Here is a 22,879-nt window from a genome sequence, read left to right on the forward strand (position 1 = left end):
AAAGTCCTTCAGGTAGTTGGGTTATAAATTACAGCTCAATTTTTGCATTTGATGGTATAGTAGACACTTTCTGGGATACAAAATTAGGTACTGTCTCTTATAAGTTAAAAGTATCCATTCATAAACCAAATATTAACATAAAACAATTATTCTTAGTAGCTATTTGAATGTGCTTTACAAATCTTTGTTACTGAATGCAAATATTGAAGTAGTTGTCACCTCTAGAATATGAACCCAATATAACCCATGTTTCTCTTCAAACATGTTTGTCCTCTTCTGTCAATCAGAATTTATAAATGTGTAATTTTGAATTTGTACTTTCCCATAAAAGATAAAGAAATGTGATAAGTAGATGAATGACTTTGAAAATATAATTTTGAAAAGTCATCAGCTTAAATGTTATGATTAACCTTTCTCTTCATATAAGCATTGAAAGATGTATCCCACTGATATATATCTGACACAAGCATGTAGAAATTTTAATTTCTCCCTTTTATTTTTGTAAGGGATTGCCTTAATTAAGGATTTATCTACAGGTTTTGTAAGTTGAAAAACACTACATTTCTGTGAACACTTTTCATGCATTATCATTTTTACTGTTACTAACACTGATGTAGACTTTCTTTTAATGTAAGTGGCTTCTCAGTAGTGACTGAGCTGGTTGCTGCTTTTAATGTTACACTCAGATCCTGGTGTGCTCAAAACTTTAATGTTATCTGTATGGGCTATAGCTATTCCAAATTGATGCAGGCAAGACATATACTTTACAGAATGGGTGCCTTAACAAATAGATATCTCTCCTCCTCCTCCTCTTCCTCTTCCTCCTCCTCCTCTTCCTCCTCCTCCTCCTCTTCCTCCTCCTCCTCCTCCTCCTCCTCTTCCTTCTCCTCCTCTTCCTCTTCCTTCGCCTCCTTCTCCTCTTCCTTTTTCCCTTCCTCCCATTCTACTTCTTCCTCTTCCTTTTCTTCTCTCCCTCTGTCTTTTTTTTTTTTTTTTGGACTTATCTGAAATCTTGCTGTATTAACTGGGTAAAAGTTTGTTTCTTCTTTAAAAAACCTCAGTTTGAAGATATGATATAGACTTATGAGTTACACTATCAGTAATATGCACTAAGATAAAACAAATTAGATGACTGATAATGGATGTCAGAGATAAGAAAATTTCTATAAAGCAGATTGAGACTGGTAATCCAAAATTGTGAATCTGGAGTGCACACTCAAACAGGAGTGGAAAATATCAAGATGAAGATTCTATGTGGTACATATTTAAGTCATATCTGTATTGGGGCACCAGAGTGTTCAGTTCAGAATGCATGAGTGATGTCCTCTAAGTCTCACCCTGATGGATGAAAATCAGCAAATTGGACACAGGTATTACTTAGTCTCTGATGCCCAATTGAAAATGCAATGTCCACAGCTGCCTCCTGATCCTGGTATCATACGTTTTTTGCTGTGACAGAAAGAATTCATTCAACTGTACACACAAAATACTTCTTTAAGTTTTTTGTCAATTGTTTTATTACAACAATGGAAAAAAATCTAACATACTTATGCTATAGAATGGCAAGTGCCCTTTCATGTGTCCTTGAGTCACATATCTTAGGTCTAAAAGTAACGTTAGATATCATCTACTTTGTGTGTTACTCTATAAGAGAACAAATAGAATACTACATACATTTTCTATATTTTCGATTATTATATCACATTCAATAAATTTAGAAGGACATGAGATCAAGAGTTCTGGTGTCTTGTGAGACACAAAAAGAGAAATATAAACACAGAGGGAGAAAAAAAGGGGAAAAACGAGACCAGTGGCCACATTAAATAGAAACAACAAAAAGGAAGTATTTAAAATTGCTTGAGAAATTGCCTTAAACTACCTGAAAGTTTGTATTCGTTTTTGTATCTATTTCTACTAAGAACCTATATCAAGAAAAAAGCATTTCATTCTGATGTAGACATAACTGTGACGTTGAGATCAGGCATTACATGCCATCAATACGAGCATGTGCCATCCAGTACCATCAGTACCAGCATGAGCTACCCAGCAACACTGTGTACCATCATGTCCATTATGTGTCACCAGGCATTATCATATATCATCATGTGACATCATATCCCATTTTGTGTCATCCAGGACCATCATAGTAACAAGAGGCTGTTTCTAAATAATACTGGGATTCTTGGAAAACTTGGAGTAAAGAAGGCACTAGAACATATCAGATTCTATGAGTCTTTAGAAAACTCATAAAAATTAAAGGTGAAATTTAAATTTTTACAATTCATTACCCACAGTTTTACAATGAATTAACCACAGTATTATTTGCTTATATGGTTGAAATAGGTGCCTGTGAGTCTCTAACTCATAGAAAGAATTCACTACATGCAAAATGATTTTTCATAAAAGATATGGAGACATAGAAACTTACACTTCATTGCATGTAGTGTAGTGGTAAAATGAGTCTCCCTTCCCTACATAGCTTGTGTTTTCTTTACATTTTCACTCCTACCTTTAAAATCAAGATGCTTTCTTTTTTTTTTTTTTAATTTATTCTTGTTACATCTCAATGTTTATCCCATCCCTTGTATCCTCCCATTCCTCCCCCCCCCCATTTTCCCATTATTCCCCTCCCCTATGACTGTTCCTGAGGGGGATTACGTCCCCCTATATATTCTCATAGGGTATCAAGTCTCTTCTTGGCTACCTGCTGTCCTTCCTCTGAGTGCCACCAGGTCTCCCCCTCCAGGGGACATGGTCAAATGTGAGGCACCAGAGTACGTGAGAAAGTCATATCACACTCTCCACTCAACTGTGGAGAATATTCTGACCATTGGCTAGATCTGGGAAGGGGTTTAAAGTTTACCTCCTGTATTGTCCTTGGCTGGTGCCTTAGTTTGAGCGGGACCCCTTTTGTTCTTAACAAATTTATAGTATTTCATTTCTAATAATAACTTCATTTCTAACAATGCATATTGTTTTATAGAAGCTGATCAGATTCTAAGGTTTTTAAAAAAAAGTTTATGGTTCAAAGCTAAATCTATTTCATTTGAAGAGATTATATGGAATTAATGATAAAAGAACAACTACACCGCACAACTCAATATTGTAAACTTATTAAGCACCAGAAAATTCCTAGTCCCATGCTAGCTGAACATGGAACAGCTTTTGCTGCCTATTTTGTTCTGTACAGAGATCATATTTCAGGAGCAAAAGAGCCACAATGGCTTCTGTCAATTTTAATTTCTAATTGTCAATAGATTATTTTCTTGGCCCAGACTCATTTGCCCATCAATCTATATGTTTAGCCTTTCTCCCTTTGGGTAGTAGGATCTTATGGTCAGCTTTTTATTTTATTTTTATTTTTCTGAGTTTTTTTGGTCAGATTTTTAATGTATTCAAATAAAAATTCCAGGATAAGGAGGGCATAAATTCCTCTAATTATGTGAATTTATCATGCTAAATGTATTGTAGTCAGTGTCACTTATGGGCTGCGATGCCCTACAATGAACTGTGAATTGATGCTAATTCTGTGAAATGAAGAGAGATATTTTTAAATTGAATACCAATTGTATGAATTTAGAGAATAAGGTTATGGTTTACAAATTTTAAAAGAAAAATTACAGTAATAAAGAAAATCAAGAAATTGAGCTTCCATGTTTGTGTGAAATACAAGGAGGAGTGCAGCATTAGAGCTTCAAGAAGTCCACATTGATGAAGAACAAAAATAAACATAGATTAGTTGACATAGATGTCAATCACAACATAAAATTTTCTACAGTTGACTGCTAGAGGATGCAAAATGTATGGCACATCAAAAGTACTTTTGTAAACAAAAACATGGCCTCATATGTGAAGATAAGGTACGTTTTTATTAACAAATTAATACCAACATTATAAATCCATTGATTGTAATATTTCACTTTCTGATCAGTTTTAGGAATACATTGCTCTATCCTGTTTGACATAAATGCAATGTGACTTGTTCTTTCATTCAGTATTACACAGACGAGTTTTCACACCTCCAAGTTCAGGAAGACGGGACAGGAACACAGAAGAGCTAAAAGTAGAAGAAATGCAATAAATTCTGTTTTACTATTTATTACGTCACTGTCAGAGGAGGATTTATATGTTGGGGCAACCAAGGCACTTCAGCAGAGAAGGCTGGAGAGCAATGAGGAGAGAGGAGCAGGCCCTGAGTGAAGATGGCTTTCATAAATTAAGAGTTGGGCCAGGGAAAATTTTAATGATCCAACGTGTAAATGTAATTGTGAAGTCAATTTATCTACTTTTTTTTTTTTTTTTGGTGTGTTCCTATTTATTATTTATGCTTTTAATTTTGGCTTCGACAGCAGTCATAAGTTTACTAAATATACAGTTCTCTTCGGATTTTCCTTTGGGAATCAAACTGATTACATACATCTTTTGCCTACTTGCTGGAACTGGATTAGACCTTTTGAAGATATAAATATAGCCGTGAACGGAAACGGAGATTGGTGAAGACCTAATGTGATTAGTTTTATCTTCAAAACAGGTGACTTGACTTCAGAGTTAGAAATAACAACTTACTTTTAGAGTTCAGCAGAAAAGAAAATATTTTATGTAAGTACCGCTAACGGCTCAGAAATAACAGGATCAGAGATTATTTCAAAATCCCAAAAGGCAGTAATCATGAAAAAAAAGAAAAGAAAAAAATCAGAACAATAGCTACTTGAATGGGAGCTTAAACATGAACTGTACAGTTTACTCTACTGATTTTGGAACACGGACACATTTCCTGAGACAGCCAAAGAAAAGACGACATCAGACCAGAAAAATAAGCCTTATTATTTTAAAGATCTTAAGTCCTTTTATGGAAATAAAAATGCAATTAATATGTTATTTTTATCTAATGCAAAGAAATAAGACATTTAAAGTATTTCAGAAAGCTGTCTTTGGTAAACTTTTAGCATGTAATTTTTTTCAACGCAACGAATTGCCTTTCTTCCGCAATGCATCCACATTCAACATTTAGTGGTCCTGAAGAGAGTGGGAAACATCACAGTGAGCCAGGAGGTCAGGCCCACCGGTCTGTAAACACGGTGGCACAGAGCTCTTTCAGGTCCCTGCCAAAGGTCTGAGGGGCAACACTGAAACCTGAGTCCGCAGCGTCCGGGCCTTGTGTTCCAGCTGTCAGCCTCTACATCAGACCCGAAGGGTGGCCAGGGTAACAGGAGAGCACTGTTCAAACCTATTCAGTGTGTAAAAAGCACAGCGATTATGGGAAAAGGAACCAGCTCAGAACAGTGTGCACTCAGAACTCTCCCCATGGCCTTTTTCTAGGTGAAACCACCAAGGATCCTGAGCGCTGGCCGCTCTGAGTCGCCATAACTGCTCTGTACACCTTGAGACCTGAGCTCAAAGCTCACAGGCTGCTGGTGGCGGGACCAAGGACCCAGCACTCCCTTCTCAAGCTGGTGGCAAGTGAATGAGGGTGGTCCGGAGCTAAATGAAGGAGGCCAGGTTCTTCCAACCTCATCTGACAGCTTTTGGTCACAGAAAGTATTGGGTGGTAATGGGCAACAAGGGAGTTGAGGAGAACGGAAGCAGCACCCCTTGATAAATGTGGGGAGACGGGAAGCCCTGAATTCCTTACCCACAGCCAATTTTAGAGGGAGGGGAGGGTTACAATCTAAGCTCTGGCCAAGGGTGGGAGTAGAGGAGTGGGGACAATGGCGTGGATGGGAGAATGATTTAAGATTTAAGAAAGCAGGGTTGTAGCCAAAGCACCCCCAAGCCCAGCAGTAGTCCCTGAGCTGCCACCTGAAGCCTTCCCATCTATTCTAAAGGCTACTACACAGCTTTAATGGGAGAGCAGGGTGGGCAAATACAGACAGAGGTGATTGTGTGACACTTCTGTTCACAGTTGCATTAACTGTGCCCACTACTCCCAGAGGAAACTGATTTCCACACACATTGATCTCAGTTCAACCGGGCAGACAGCAGTTACACTGGACAGTAGATAATATACAGCACAGCTTAGGTATTTCACACAGAGAGGAAATTAGTATCAGAACATGTCTCAAGGGGAAGTCTGAGTGGCGCTTCCTCTCCATACTTTGAGATGTATCTACAAAATTCACTACTGTGGAAAATGAAGACCTAGGCAGGATGGGGAGGGGAGGCCAGAGCTCTGGTGACTAATTGCTGTCACACTGTCCTTCTGGACGCTGTGGCAGCTTCATGATCTCTTTTGACATGATCAAGCATGAAAGTTCCTTCAGGATGACTTTGATGCTGTGGGAGTTCTGCCTTGCTGTGGCTCTTGGATCTACCACTCCATTCGAACTACTCACAGTGTTCATGTTGACTTATGTTATACATCTGACAGACGGCGGTGCTTCCGTGTATTTGGGCCCACATTTGATTTTAAGGCTGAATATTTGCTTTTCAAAATTATTCTTGGAGGTTCAATTACAATCCCTGTCCATTTTGTAGGTGTCATGGCCGCGGCCTCCTCTAGGCCCCAGCTAGGTGTGCCCTTGCCTATTCCTTTCTGGTCTTCTTCCAGCTCTTCCAACACTTAGAAATTTCAAGGGACTTTTATTCCCTAGCCTGTGGTGGCAGCCAGTTTGTGTTGCTGTTGCTCAAAGACAGGCCGCTTCTTCACTCCCTGCAAGTCCCGCCCCTTGAGTTTCCTTAGTATGCGATATTTTAATGTATTATAATTTATTTAGATTACACCCCAATGGTTATGCCATCACTTGTATCTTCCTCTTCCCACCCTCCCTCCCTCTTCTACCCTATTGCCTTCCACTAGACCTCTGGCAAAAGGGGTCCTCCTCCCCTACCATATGGCCACAGCCTACCAGGTCTCATCTGGGTAGCCAGCTTCCCCTTCCTCTGTATTCTGCCGGGCCTCCCTACCAAGGAAAAGTGATCAAATCAGGGGCACCAGAGTTCATGTCAGAAGCTGTCCCTGCTTCCCCTACAACTGTGGAGAATGAGCTGTCCATTGGCTAGATCTGAACAGCGGGTCTAGGCTCACTGCATGCATTGTCTTTGGTTGGTGCAACAGTTTGTGTAGGTCCCCCTGGATCCAGATTCTCCAGCCTTAATTTTCTCCTTGTGGGGCTCCTGAACGCTCTGTGTCCTCCATCCCCCCATTCTTCCAGACCACTCTTAGCCCTATACCAGGAGTCCAGTAACAAACCCCAGCATCTGCCCGATCCCCCATGGAGTCTCTTAGAGGACATCTATGTTGGACTAATAGCCACTTATAATATGAGGATATATTATGCATGTCTTTCTGTGTCTGGGTGACCTCACTCAGGATGATCCTTTCTAGTTCCATCAATTTATCTTCAAATTTCAAGATTTCCTCATTTTTAATAGCTGAGTAATATTCCATTGTGTAAATATTTACACTTTTTTTTTTATCACTTCTTCAGTTAAGGGACATCTAGGTTATTTCCAGATTCTGGCATGTAATTTTTAAAACCTCTGGTTATTCTATACATTGATCCAATTGTACACAAACCATTTAAACAAAGTAGAAGACCATTGGAACTTATTAACTATAAAAATCAGTAAATGCATGATATAAACTAGTGAACACTATTAAACCTATGAATATTAAACTATCTGTATGTTTTCTTTGTTTTGAAAATACGTGTTACTTCAAATTTATAATGAAAGTGGGTTTTGAATTCTCTCCTGACAAATGAACAGAATTTTAAATTCTATCAAAATACTTTTGAACAATCCATTTTTCTATACTTCTTTACTTCTATACTTCTTTAATAAGAGATTGTATTTGTTTATGTGAAGCTCCTGAAACCTTACATATTGTGACTTGGAAATGAAAATTAGCAAGGCGCCCTGTATAAATGTTTAGAATTTATTATTAAATGTGATATACACATAATCTTAAATGTACCAGCTCCACCTGTGTTTACTCATCAGAATTGAAAACATATGTCTACTAAAACCTCAATTAGCAATCTTCATAAGCCATCTCACAATATCCAGAAAATGAACGCTACCCAAATACTAATAAAGGAATAGACAAAATGTTATGTATACTCACAACAGTATAAAAGCAATTAAATAAATATATTAATGATAGGATCAGTGGTATGAATGTAAAAAATATGATATTCTAATAAAGAATTATTACTCAAATAATACTAAATGCATAATTTTAATAACAAGATTATTTTTAATTCCAACAAAATTATTCTGGGGTAAGAGAAATTAAAAACTGACTAACTCAAGTAAGTATGAAATGAATGGAAACTATCCTAAACAAACTTACTGGTGAAATAGTCAGGGTAGCTATATGGATGTATAAAATGTCTTGATAAAATCTTACATAAATGTGTCTAAAATCAAAATATAGTAAATACTTTATTCACTCTGTAGAAAATATTACAAATAAAGACATAAATAGTAATTTTAGTAATTTTCAAAATGTCTAGACCATGCAGAAAAGACAAAACAGACTTCATCTCAATTTACAGTGGCCCATGCATATAACTGCTCCTGTCACTTGAGAGAATAGAGCAGCAATTAAATGAAAAAGTAATATTAGTTTTTATTCATTCATTTTTTTTTACTCAGTAGATTTGCTGTGATTACAGTGGTGTACAAAGTCTCTACTTTTATACATAATTTTGCAGTGTGAAATTTAATAAATTAACTGAATGCAGCTACATATCATAGAATGGTGATTAAGCAAAGATAATGTGAAATAATATGTTAAACATATGTTTGGAGATTTACTATTGGAATGATTGAGAAGCTTCCTTCTGGTAACATAATCCTTTAGAGGACAAATCTAAATTCACTGAGTGAGAAGATGCCAGAGAAAATGTATGTGATACATAAAACCAGAGGAAGCCTATAGCTAAATCCACACATGAGAGTATTCTCTTTGTGTTCCAATAACAGAAACTATTGAGAGGATCATTGCCTAATCCAAATGTATTATTTAGGAATCTATAGAAAACAGAACTAATTTGTGACTGTCTTAGAGGCTGTGGTCCAGCTAATCCAAGAAGGACTGTCTACAAAGAGAAAGTTCAAAAATCCAGTAGTTGTTCAGTCAGCAAGGCTGGATGTTTTAGCTTGTTTTCACAATAAGCCAGAATTGAATTCATGACAAAGTGGGCTCTAATGACAGTGGACAAATGGACTTAGCAATGTGAGGGCAAGCCGTTAAAGAATAAAGGATTACGTCCTTTGTGTTCTTTCTATAGACTATCTGCAGAAAGTATGACCAGGTCAAATGTGGATCTTCTCACCCAAATAATTTCAAGCCAATCTGTAAGAACTTTTATACTAAGAGAACTATGCAGTACAAAATAATACAACCAATTCAGAATCATAGCAATTTTTAGAATCTCTGGTGAACTGTGTACTTTGATATAGATGATATCAGTTGTATCTTGTTGGTAGTGTATTTTACCATTTTTATAAAATGAAAATAGGGTAAAATTAAAATATTTTGACAACAACAACAACAACAACACACACACACACATACAAACAAATCCAGATTAAAAGTGGGACTTTCCAATTATTTTTTTAATTTTTTCATTTCATATCCTAATTGTAGCCCCTTCCCCCATCTCATCCTGTTCCCATCCTCCCTCCATCTTTCTCTCATCCCCATTTCTTAGTCTTCAAAAAGGGGGAGCCTTCCTCCTCTACCAACTGACCCCAGCCTACCAAGTCTCATCAGGAATACCTGCATCCTCTTCCTGTGTGGCCTGGCTTGATCACCCAGCAGGGAGAAGTGATCAAAGAGCAGGCAACTGAGTCTATGGCAGAGAACTTTCTCTCTTGCTAGAGGACCCACATGGAGACTGAACTGCCTATCTGCTATATCTTAGCAGAAGGTCTATGTCGTCTCCATGCTGTCATGATCCCTCCAGTGGAGTCTGTGTGACAAATGACACTGCACAACCCAAGGTGACAACCTCTACCCAGGGAGAACCTCCTGGAATAGGCCTGATGTTCCTGCCAGGAGTAACTGATTGCAGCCCCCCTTTCTTATTACTCATTGTTTTTGGAACATTCTGCCTCTGTTTTTACTTTCTTATCAGAACTTTTCAAATATAACTGTGTTTCTCGGAGATGCCCCAAGTTGGGACTGCAGTCAAGGGTCATTGAGGTAATTTTGCCACCAACTTCCTCTCCACTAGTTAATACAAACATGGCTAAGAATTAATCATTAGTTAATAGTTTATATTATGGCTTATAAATAAAGTGTTTAAGAAAGCTCCAGATAGTGATGCAAAGAGCTAAGGAAAAAACTGTCTTGACTCACAGATGTTTGGCATAATGAGAAAACATTGATCTTTGATAAAGAGGGCATGTGCGTACTGATACCAAGCTTATGAGTTAGGAATGATGATTCAAGATTGATGACAACATTATTACTCTTCATCTTGTGTTTTGAATTGTATGAAAGAAATGTAGCCACAAAAACACTCCCTGTTCCAAAAAAAAAAAAAAAAAAAGTGTACAAAAACCTAGCTTGCTTGCCTGCAAAATACATTCAGACATATACTCTCCCCTGGGTTTGTCTGTTTGTTACTCGCCTACCATTGTCCACTGATGCTTAGAGAACTCTCATTCCCAAGGTGAGACAGTCTGCAGCACCATGCATGGTTTTTTTTTTGTTTGTTTGGTTGGTTGGTTTTTTTTTTTTTTTTTTTTTTTTTTTTTTGCTTCAGTCTCCACTGCCCCCTCTCCCGAGCCCAGATTTGTTGGCTCTGTTGGTCTTCTTGTGGAGCTCTTGTGCCCTCCAGTCCTTCTATCCCCACTCTCTTTCATAAGATTCCCTGAGCTCTGCCCAAAGTTTGTCTGTGATTCTCAGCATCTGCCTCAGTCCCTTGCTGGGTGAAGTCTTTCAGAGGACACTTATGGTAAGTTTCCAGCACATTACCTCTCTTCAATTATTAAAATAAGAAAAATCAAACAAGGTATACATAGAATCTTGGGTTTTAGTTAATTTTAGATGTAAGAAGTTGACAACCAATATTAGTGATCATAGGTATGATAAAGAGATCAATCACATTTAGGGCTGAGTGTTCCAAAATCTCTTATTCTCTGCACATAGTCTTGTTTTGAATCTGTTAGCTACCATCTACTATAAAAGGAAGATTCTGTGATGAGAGTTGAGAGATGTTCTGCCCTTTCGGTTAAGTAATATATAGTTTGGAGTCATGATATTGATATATTTCTTTAGTAAAATAGTAGTAATAAATTTTCCCCATAACCATGGTTTATGTAGTCTCAGGTTCTTGAGCACTTGAGTGTTGTCAGGTACCAGTTTTAGCTTATAGAATGATCTTTAAATCCAGTTTGAAGTTATTGGTTATTCCTATAACATCTGTGACATTATTGTAACATTATACCTAGCTAGAATGTCCTGTTGTAGGTTCGTATATGGGTGAAATGGTAATTAATTTTCTCCTCCATTAGTGTGTAAAGTACCTTCCAGCACTCTAAACCCTAGTCATTATAGGTTATTCTTCTGATTGAACACTAGCTCCATTTCTCCATGTTTATTACATATTAAGCTGTGTATTCAGCAATATATCCTTGCCATCAGATAATGCAAAGTAAACAATAACTTTGGCAATAGTCTCTGATGTTTTCAGGAGCAGCTATGGGACCACTTTAGCCAACAACTTACCAAGATGTAATCCATTCCTGGGACTGGAAGTTGTACTTGGTAGAATAAAACATCTAGTTAGGCCATTATCTTTCCTATTATATAATAATTGTAAGTTGGCACATTGGGGTCTTCGCTGTCAAGAACCAAAGTCACACCATGACACAAACCTCACACAACTGATTTATGGAGGAGAAGAATAGGACAGCTGCTACCTCTGAACAGGACGAGAGACAGTAGTGGCCTGGGCTGAGGGGACAACTTTTATAGGATCTTTAAAGCTAGTGGAAAAGTACAGCACAGGCCAAATACTGCTTGGCCATTCATAATGAATCATGGGGGTGGGCATTTCCAAGTCTCAGAGCTCTAGGTCAAGCCAGGGGCAGGAGGTTTTTCATTAGCTTTTCAGGATATATTTCTCTCCTTTTTGCATAACTATCAGAGGTCAGGATAGAGATAATGTTATTGATAGATTTTTTTCCTGCTGGTAGCTGTTTGTCCTTGGGTCAAACTTAATCTTCACCATCAGTGTGTGATCAGGAGTGTGGTCCTCTTGTCCATCAGTTAAGGAATATAATAATAACAACTGATTACATATCTGGTTAGAAATATTTTTAATTTGTTGTTGAAGAAATCTAGACAAAAAGTCTATGAAGAATGAAAAGTTCCAGCCATTTTACTTTACCAATTAAGACTCAGGAGCCAGATCTTGGGGTGAAAATTTGTTAGCTCAGCCAGGCAGAGAAAGCACACAGCTGACCTTCCTTGTCAGCTGACATCCCACAAGAAATATCCCTTTCCTATTTAGCTTATGCAGCAGAAGTGAAAAAGGCAAAACTTCTCTACACTGTATTAAATATCATTCACTCAATGTCCTACCTTTCTGTTTAATCCCTGTCATCTGGTTTCTAGCTCTGCCTCTTGCCCTAAGGTTGACTTTATTTACCTCTTGGATTAAAGGTATATGCTAGGGTTGAGCCCAAACCAGAAGAACTTGTTTACAGTAAACAGAAAGCTCTTTGGTTAAAGGTGTGTGTTGGGATGAGCCACTCCATAACTAGAAACAGGTTGTTTCAGTTCACAGTCTCAGAATTCACAATTGGATTAATTATGCCATAACATAGAAGCAGGCTGTTAAGAAGTGCAATATCCAATTTCATATTGAACTATCAATGATCTACTACTGGCTAGAAGCATCTACTTGTTCCTTACATTTTTTGAAGGTCTGTCTGGAATTGTTGGATATTCTCTTTTATTAAGCCCAATTGGTTGACACAGAAGCAATATTATTCCTTGAGGAAGAAGCAAAGGTGACCCTTCTCTGCTGTTAATAGATGTAATTCTCTATAGTTTTCTCTCATGGTTTTTAGTGGTTTGCATTGAAACAAGAAGTTTTCTTAAAGCCACACAGTAATGTCCATGTCCTTCATAAAACAGGGTGAGTGTTCTTTAATATTGTACATGAATTTGTTTCCTTTGAATGTAATTTCATTTAATAATAAACAAACAGATACTAAGTATGCTTTATTATTCTGTGGCGGAAACAGTAAATGAATCCAGGAAGGCACTTTATGTTTTCTTGGTTTGTAGACAAGTTATATTAGTAAACTGTTATGAACTCACTTTATTCACTGTTACCTGAGTTTAATTACAGAAGTGGCCTTATATACTACTGTAGGAATTAAACACTGTAGCATGTAATATTCATAGCGTTTTAAGGACCAGCTTTTAAACTATAATAATCCTATTGGTTGAAAACTCTATCATGCTATTTTTTAGTATGTATGCCTGGAAATACTTGTGAATTTGTTATGAATGAGTCAAGAAAGTAAGCAAGACATTCAAAGAGTATTTCTTAAGTGCTCTGTACATCAAAGCCTTTGGTGCTCAGAATTCAAGACTATCTTGCTCTCAGGCGGAATTAAAGAACTGAAGTATAGCAGCTGTTCTAGAGCTCACATGGCTACTTTCTTACACCCTCACAACTCTCTTACACTTTAACACCATCAGACATTTATTGAAATTTTTTTAGACTTTGGATTTTACCAGCTTTCACATTTTCCATCTAACCATTTACCAGATATACAACTAGTCACTACTGAGAACAGTCATTGAGACATTCAACTGAGCCTGACCCATTTTTGTCTCAGCTCCCATATTTTCCACAAGACATATGGATGCACAGAAAACACAGACCCATTGACATATACACAAACAGACAGAAGCATTCCCAAACAAAGAGAAACTAGTACGTAGGCAACATCTCACATTTTGCACTAGACAGGAGTGAAAGAGTTTTGTAGTTGGATGACGAAAGGAAGATAATGTTTGATTACTGTGTTAGTACTGGCACCATGACCCAAGGAACTCTTAAAGATGGAAACCATTTACTGGGGCTGGTTTATAGATTCAAAGGTTTAGCCCACTATCATCATGGAGGAAAGCATGCTAGCAACAGGCTGACTTGGTACTGGAGAAGGACTTTAGAGTTCAACATCGGAATCAGCAGACAGCAGAAGAGAATAAACCTCTAGGCCTAGATTGAGCTTCAGAAACCTCAAAGTCCACAACCAGTGAAACACTTCTTCCAATAAGGCCACATCTACTCCAAAAGGCTATATGTCCTAATAGTATTACTCCCTATGAGCATGTGGGAAGAGTCACTTTCAGTCAAACCAACACAGCTATAGAGAGATTTTGGGTATCCCATACTCAAGGATGTACTGGAGAGGCCAGCAGGGGAAAAGATATGTAAGGTTGTGTAATTTAGAGGTGGAAGATGGAAATAGCTGGTGAGCCTGTGAGTCGAGAGAATGAAGGAAGCAAAGCAAAGATTGCTTCAACTTTTGTTAAGAGGTTCTTCCCCAACAAGAAAACAAGATAGATTGGCACCACTAGTAGGAGTAGGTAAGGAGGAAAGCCCTAAAGATACATCTAATCAGTAGGGCTTGGTAAGGATGATAAGGCTGTCCTTCCACCTTGACAATAGTGCCACAAGAAGGGAGATAGGTCCCCAAATCTCCATCTGGACTGAGGAAATAACCCTGGTGTCTAGAAGGAATGAGATAGGTTGCTCTGATACCGTGATAACTATCTGTGGATCTTGTTGGATTTGGTAGTAGTTAGCCAAGGGGACTTAGGACCATCAGTTGTCCATGATGAGGCCTAAAATGTCAGCCAGAGGGTGATCTTGACCTGATGCTCCCATGGTACAAGAGAACGGGTTTATTCAATGGATTAATGTCCATTCTGATGTCACTTTGGACATGGTCAAGGTAGTTTTTGAGGGATTAGACAGGCCCAGGCCCAATGACTCGGGGTTTGGGAGGTAAGGGAGCCTGGTCAGTTGCTATGGACTGTTGAAAGGCCATAGCCAACATAAGGCATTTTTGTTTGGGGGTTTATTCATCTCATCCCATGACACACTTTGAAGGCCATCTCTAAGACTGGCCGGGAGTTAGGGGTCCTCTCTCTGTGCACTTAAGTTTAGTCTTACTGTCAGAGAAATTGGAAGAAGTAGGACATGAGGAGTTATTTTCCATCAAGGGTCTCAGGATCCAGAGTGGTATATTGTAAGAGGGCTTTTATAAGTTGGCCTAGCAATAGAAACAGGCTGTGTGTTTATCCTGGATGATTTCTTGTTTTTGTTTTTGTTTTTGTTTTGTTTGTTTGTTTTTTCATAATTTAACAATTTGGTTGCAGCTTTATGGGAACTATCCAGGAGGAAAGCTATACATCGGTATCTAAAATGCCTTCTGGGTTACTGCTGCATGGGCAGCATTAATTTCATGAATTTCATCTGCATGTATCATAGCCTCATTCCAAACAAACAAAAAACAAACAGACAGACAAAATTGGATTTACTTGGAATAAACTGGTTTACACATGATTTCAACATTTCCCCCACATGCACAAGCAACAAGCTTATCTTGACTAACTTATCTTTACCCATTTTTCTAGTTGGTTTATGGTTACTATTGCTGTGATGAAACACCATGACTGAAAGCAACTGGGAGAGGATGGGGTTTATTTCATTGACATTTCCATAAAACAGTTCATCATCAAAAATATTGATGGCAGAAACTCAAGCAGAGCAGGAACTTGGAGACAGGAGATGATAGAAAAACTATGGGGGAGGGCTGATTACTTGTTTGCTCCTCATGGCTTCATCAGCCTGGCCACATTGACATTGGTCTGGGACCTAAAGGCTTATCTGTAGCTGGATGTTATAAAGATATTTTCTCAAATGAGGGTGTCCTGTTTCTGATGCCTCTAGCTCAGGTCAACTTGACATTAAACTAGCCAGCACACCCACTTTGACAACCCATTATATTTTGTTGTAGTAATACAATACCACCCATTGTCTGCTAAGTGTAATAAGATAGAAAGGCAAAAAAAAAAAAATACTCTAAGAACATGGGGTATTGAATCAATTAAAAATAAATAATAAACCATGTAAGTTAATATACCAGAGTGTGCAAATGGGATGTAGGGAACATACTATCTCCATTCAGTCATTCTGTGCCTCCTTTTCTTTTCCTAAGTTTCTATGTCCTCCTTTATCAGTCTTCCCTGATTGCTTATAAGGGCTTATAAGGGTCAGGGTGGCTGAGCAATATCTGTGACTTATGTTATATATCAAATGTGCTATGTTCTTCAAGTGCACATCAAGCCAGGGGGTTGACATTACTGGTACTTGATTTAAGTTTGCTATAACTGTCATAAAAGTGTGTACTTTATGACTATTTACAAGTTGCTAATTGCCTTTCCTCCTGCCTACAAGCCAGACACAAGTGACTTCAATTATTACATTTACCAAACATATTGATGGGGAAATGTTGGCAGGTTACAGAAAAACAAAGAAATCTCTGCTACATTTCTCTCATGTTTTCTGAAGAAATTTTTGAGTAGATTTGGTTTAAAGTAATGGTGTTGTAAGTTAATATAGTCTCAAATTTTTACTACAATAAAAATGTTAGCAGCATAGTTTTTGGCATAAAATGATTTCTGATATCAACAACTTATGACAAGAAAAGCTCCCTTTGGTAGATGCATCATAGCTTTTAAAAGAACAAAAGAGTTGTTAATTGGATTAGCATCGTTTTGTAACTTTAATGAATCAATGACTGGTGAAGAGGAAAGGAAAGAAGTATGGTCACATGTGGGAATGATTGTACTTCATGACACTCTATAGAAATGTCAAACAAATCTATAGCTTTGCTCAAACTTCCACTTCCCAAACGATAGGCAAAAAGAAACAACAGCAATAAAAGCTACAACAACAAGTGTGTGGTTAAAAACAGAGAAATATGGCAACACACAACATAATTCACAGTGAAAGTTTCTTAGGAAAATTTACCTGCCTTTATCAGTATAAAGAAATTACAGAAGATAAAGAAAAGCATGGAGAAGAACATCTTTGAAATGAACTTAGGAAGCCAATTAACCATGTGAAATGTAAAACTTATATTTTTTTATTTGGAAAACATGCTTCACATAGTTTGGGAGACATAGAGGATGAGGATGTAGTCAAAATAAGACTGGAGAAGACTAGATAAATTCAAAAGCTGAGCATACAGGAATATTACACTATTGCCTCTACTCTGGCCCATGATTGACAGTTGTAGTGGCTTAAAGGAGAACAAAACAATAGAATGCTATAGGATTTTGTCTATGTCCTGAATAACTACCAAAGAGAATATAAGAATGCACATGTTGATGACTTAGAAAAAAAGTAATAAACCAATTGCACCGGATTAAATACGTTAAAGTCACAAACTGACACCGTATGATTCTTCCTTTCTTGAATGTGGAGACATGAACTACTTATTCATCTTTACAATGTAAAAGGTAAATAAACATATTAATCAAAGACAAACAAAACAAGTAAACTAATAAAGGAAAAAGTGGAACACTTGGATTAGACTACAGATGATAATTTGATCAACAGAAGAACTGAATAACTCAGTCTTTAGAAAGGATACTAAAAGCAAAACCGTAATCATAGTTAAAATGAAAATTAAATTTACTTACAATAGATATAAGAACTAAAGTAATGAGAAGAACATTTCAAATTCTGTATTAGTGCTTTAGAACATATTAGCAAGACTAAATCTTACTAGCAGTTCTGAAACATCTGTGATCACATCTAGTTTATACTAAGAATGAAAGCCAAAATCAGTTTTAAGATGCTTATTAATATATCATATTAACTGTCAATAAAAGCCCTAAAACAATAAGTGTCTCTTTTTAGACATTCATCTAAAATATAAAAAGAACAGCTCCACATACATACTTCTGGCTCTGCATCAAATCAGCAACTCGATTTTGTTACTTCTATAGTTCTTAGTTCTCAATCTTATTCTGGATTGCATTATCATAATAACGCTTACGTTTATTTATTTGCTAAAGGTAATAACTTGATGATGAGACAGTTCAGTGGTTAGTCATAGGCTATCCGAGCATGAGGACCTGACTGTAGATGTCCACTGCTCATGTAAAATATTCCCAGACAAGGCAATCAGCATCTGTAATTCCAGCTCTGAGTAGCAAAGTCAGGCAGATGACGTGGCCAGGCAGCAGCCTAGCCAAATGGTGAGCTCAAATTTCAAGAAGAGATGCTGTCTCAAGAAAATGCAACAAAGTGAGGTGGAAAGAAGATTGAAGACAACATCCCCATATTAGTCTCTGGTTTCAAAATATGCCCTCTCAGTTAAGCACACACTTTCATACAATACATGCATGAACACACACACACACACACACACACACACACACACACACACACACACAAAATAAAAATAATGAGTTAAATTTCCTTTATTCCAGTTTCTGTTTCATTCATTAACTTGGTCTCCTAACAAGAGGAATAGGGGCTATCTCTGACATTGACTCTGTTGCCTTCTTTTGAATCACCTCTTCTTAGCAAGGCTGCTTTTTCTGGCCTTGATGTGCCCATGTAGGTTTGTATGAAGGGAGGGGGGAGTTCTCCTCTTTTCTGAAGAGAAGGGAGGTGTTGTAAGGGGAAGAGGTGAGGAGGCAGGACAAGGAAGTGAGGAGGGAGGGGGCTGTGATTGAGATGTTAAGTAAAAAAATAAAAATAGTCAACAATTGTTTAAAAGAATGTTCAACTTGAATTTAATGTAATTACAAATAAACTCTAAATTTTTAATGATTATATTAATTTGTTTTCACTATTAAGATATCTGTGTATTCATTGTACTTTTGTGTCTGTTTTTCTTTAGTTTCATTCATTATTTCAGAAAAACAAAAGTAAACAAAGAGAATCTGTTGACTTAAGGTTATTGTATAATTCAAATGCTGACTTATTTAACTCCTTCCCATATCTGGTTGAGAGTCTTGTTTTGAGAATCTCCTTTCTCAATATTGTATAAATTCTGCTCCTCAATTGTCCCTCCTATGCCAAAAACACAGCTTAGAGCCAATCACTGAGCAGGGGAGAGTATAAGGCTGAACTTCCTGCCAGCCAGTGGGGAAGGAGTTATAACAAAAGTAGGGTATTCACCCACAAGCAGAGGTGCAGGAGATATAAAGAAGATTCAGCTGGAGCAAAGAAACAAAAAAGCTAAAAGGCAAGTAACTTGGGCATTTTGGCAAAGATGTAGTCAGGATAACATAGAGAGTTAAAAACAGCCTTAAGCTGCTCAAGATTTTGTTGTAAAGCTTTATAAACAAATATAAAAAAGAATCTAAATTATTTGCGTGATAGCAGGATTAAGAAATAAAGTAAGAGAAACCAACAGTTATATAAAAATAACCATAACAAGAACCCTTCTCACGGTCATCATTGGTGCACAAACATTCCTCCGTATTTTGATGATTCTTTATGATCACATGGTACATATCTTCCAATGAATGTTGTTTATTTACTATCTTACTTCACAGAAGGAAAGCTCTATAACGTGGGAGCAGTTTCATTTTTCTTTCCTTTTTTCTTTCTTTCTTTCTTTTTTTTTATTTATTTTTATTTTATTTTTATTTTTTTTTATTAATTTATTCTTGTTACATCTCAATGTTTATCCCATCCCTTGTATCCTCCCATTCCTCCCCCCCTCCCATTTTCCCATTATTCCCCTCCCCTATGACTGTTCCTGAGGGGGATTACGTCCCCCTATATATTCTCATAGGGTATCAAGTCTCTTCTTGGCTACTTGCTGTCCTTCCTCTGAGTGCTACCAGGTCTCCCCCTCCAGGGGACATGGTCAAATGTGAGGCACCAGAACACATGAGAAAGTCGTATCACACTCTCCACTCAACTGTGGAGAATATTCTGACCATTGGCTAGATCTGGGAAGGGGTTTAAAGTTTACCTCCTGTATTGTCCTTGGCTGGTGCCTTAGTTTGAGCGGGACCTAAGTTTTTGGTCTTCACACCTAAATTCACAGGTATATATGGATGTTCAATTAATAGCTGTTGGATACTTGCAGTGGATCATTAAGTGAGGTTATACACACAGTATATGAATCATAATCAAGATCATGGTCTTTTATGTTTCAGCACCCCAGGACGAAAATCACATGAATCATTCTAGTAATGAAGGAGAGAGAGGGGGGAGGGGCAGGAGTGGGAGAGAGAATACAATCACAAAGAGAAAACTCAATAAAGACAAAGCACAAATTGCCCAATGTCAGCACTAACAACATTCTTTTGTCATTGATGAAACAATTAGGGATATTACCTCTCTTTTCCCAAATTTTAGAATTTAAATAGTTGTTGACTACAAATGATACCTAATATAATTCTTTTTTTCATCCAATACACCAAAAGTTTAGCCGAAGATATTATGCACATCAACAAGGCTAGATGGAATGAAACAATTTGGCAAATTAGAAATTTTAAGCAATGTTTCAGAAAGTAAATATCCAAGACTGATGTATGTCCTTGAAAGCACAAAGCTACAGTATCTCTCTGGGTCTATCTATAGCACAGGGCTGTGCCATATACAACACTCCACATTACAGAACGAAAGAAAGGAAACTTGGCTTTAAATCCTGCATTTACTTTTTTTTGTATGTAATCTTACAGAGCTAAATATAACTGATTCCAAGTCTTGGTTTCTTCATGCCAAATATTCAGTTAAATCATTTTCTGATTTGATTGTGAGGCTTAATTATAATAACGCCTTCAAAAATACTTCTAATCACTAATATTTAATAAGTAAGTCAATGCTAGGCATGACAGTAGGCACCTACAATCTCAGTACTCATGAGGCAGAGGCAGGCAGATCTCTATAAATTCAAAACCAATATGGTCTATACAGTCACTCCAGTCTGCAAGGGCTACATAATGAAGCTCATCTCTAGATAAATTTTGAAAAACTTATTTTATTATTTAAAATAAATATTTGATTTAAAATATTAGATTATAAAAATAGACTTTGGTAATATGGTCTTTACACAGAGAGAGAGAGAGAGAGAGGGAGAGGGAGAGGGAGAGGGAAAGGGACAGAGAGAGAGTAAAGACAGAGGATCACGTAGTTGACCTTGAACATCTGGTCTTCCTTTCTTTACCTCTCAAGTGCTCGGATTATAGATGTTCACCAGCTACATGCAACACTACATAAATATTTTTAAATTAGAATTACTCATGTTACTTCAGTATAGTCATAGGTTTTAAATATCACAGAAACTGCATTTGTTAGTAATTAAGAGCAGGATAAAACCGTGGACTAAAGGCTTTGTGTGTGGCTTTAAGCTTGAAACACAATATCTGCAAACACATTAGATTTATAATCTCTAGATTAAGGATAGGAGAAAGACAATTTCTGATGCAACACTTGGATATAAGAAGCTATACGCGATTTCTAAACTGTCACTTTTTACCTTGGTGAACTGTAACTATTGACTGCCTCACCCAGCATATGCCAAATATTCTTAGGAACCATTTTGAACCATTATGATAAATTGTGTCTTCATCACAGCATGTACAATATCTATTTTTCTACTCACTAAAATAAGACATCTTAAGTGGTTCTTTCCTAAATAATAAAAGCAAAAGAAAATTACTTAAAATTAACTGTATTTATTTTCTCCCTACAGGAAATCACAACAGATCAAGAATGTTCATGTTTTACAAAGGGTTTAACTTAGAATTTTAAAGATTGAGCTACTATTAGTTGTCTCTGGCTGAAGACTGATGCCTGCTGAAAATTGAAATAGGGGTGATTTTACATTGTAGCCTAAAGAATGGCTTTCCTGGGGCTGAGGAGGATGTCTCAGTAGGTGAAGTGCCTACTGCACAAGTGTGAATACTCTAGTTCAGATAGATAGAACCCACATAAAAATCCAGAAAATGGTGACATGTTTCTGTAAGCCAAGCACCAGGAAGGCAGTGACTGGAGAAACCCTAGAGCTGGCCGAACAGCATGTCTAATCCATCTCTGAGCCCTGGATTAAGCAAGAAAAAAATGTTTCAAGACACCAAGGAGGAAAGCGATAGAGACATTCAGGTTTCCACACTAACCTGCCACTTCCCCATGTACAGGTACACCTCCAAACACAGATGCAGACACATTCACATGGAATCCAGGCAGATGCACACCCACCTGCACAAACGCACAAACACATACACATACAAAACATGCACCTTCACACCCACACTCACATTTACACAAGCACATACATATTTAGTACACACATTCATGCACGCACATACATCCTTGCATACATTCACACACAACTTTCCTTCATAACCTCAATAAATAGGAAATGAGTTTATATACGTGGCATTTTTTAGTGTTTTCAAAAAACCGTGAGAGGATTATGCACCTCTTTTATGACAGAAAGAAATCTGCCCATGCATTAATACTCAGCAAAATAGTTGCCTTACAACTGCTGACTTGCATGACTGAAGAAAATCAAACAAAAATTGAAGTATGAAAGGAAAATTCTATAGACATATATACGTTCTAAGGGTTTCCTTTAGTAAGTCATTAATAAGTAAAAATGGCCACTTAATCATTAATTTCATACATACTCCCAACATAGCATCTATATTTACCAACCATCTGACTTAATGACAAAATAGGATCTGATAACAAAATTTAAGAGACCACAGTTTGCACAACCACAATTTAGTATTTCCCCAAAAAGCATTAAGTAGTGAGTGTATTCTCCTGAAGCTGACTTTAGCAGGGACCACGATTAGGGTCCTATGGTTCTGCTGCTACTGAAGAAGGTAACCACCTATTGATGAGGG

General features: G+C 37.3%; 1 protein-coding gene and 1 non-coding gene across 2 annotated transcripts; both read right to left on the reverse strand.

Annotated features, from left to right (window-relative positions):
- Positions 1-6,176: 6,176 nt before the first annotated feature.
- LOC127186885 (ubiquitin-conjugating enzyme E2 variant 1-like) lies at positions 6,177-11,736 on the reverse strand. Its single transcript, XM_051143200.1, is given in 4 exon segments — positions 6,177-6,312; positions 6,438-6,674; positions 10,040-10,180; positions 11,684-11,736. Coding segments are annotated over 4 exon segments (567 nt in total).
- Positions 8,447-8,559, reverse strand: LOC127197311 (small nucleolar RNA SNORA20). Its single transcript, XR_007831647.1, has one exon. It is a non-coding gene; the product is annotated as a small nucleolar RNA SNORA20 (small nucleolar RNA).
- Positions 11,737-22,879: the final 11,143 nt, after the last annotated feature.

This window comes from Acomys russatus, chromosome 1 (genome assembly GCF_903995435.1).
Source record: "Acomys russatus chromosome 1, mAcoRus1.1, whole genome shotgun sequence".
In the NCBI taxonomy this organism is placed as follows: domain Eukaryota; kingdom Metazoa; phylum Chordata; class Mammalia; order Rodentia; family Muridae; genus Acomys; species Acomys russatus.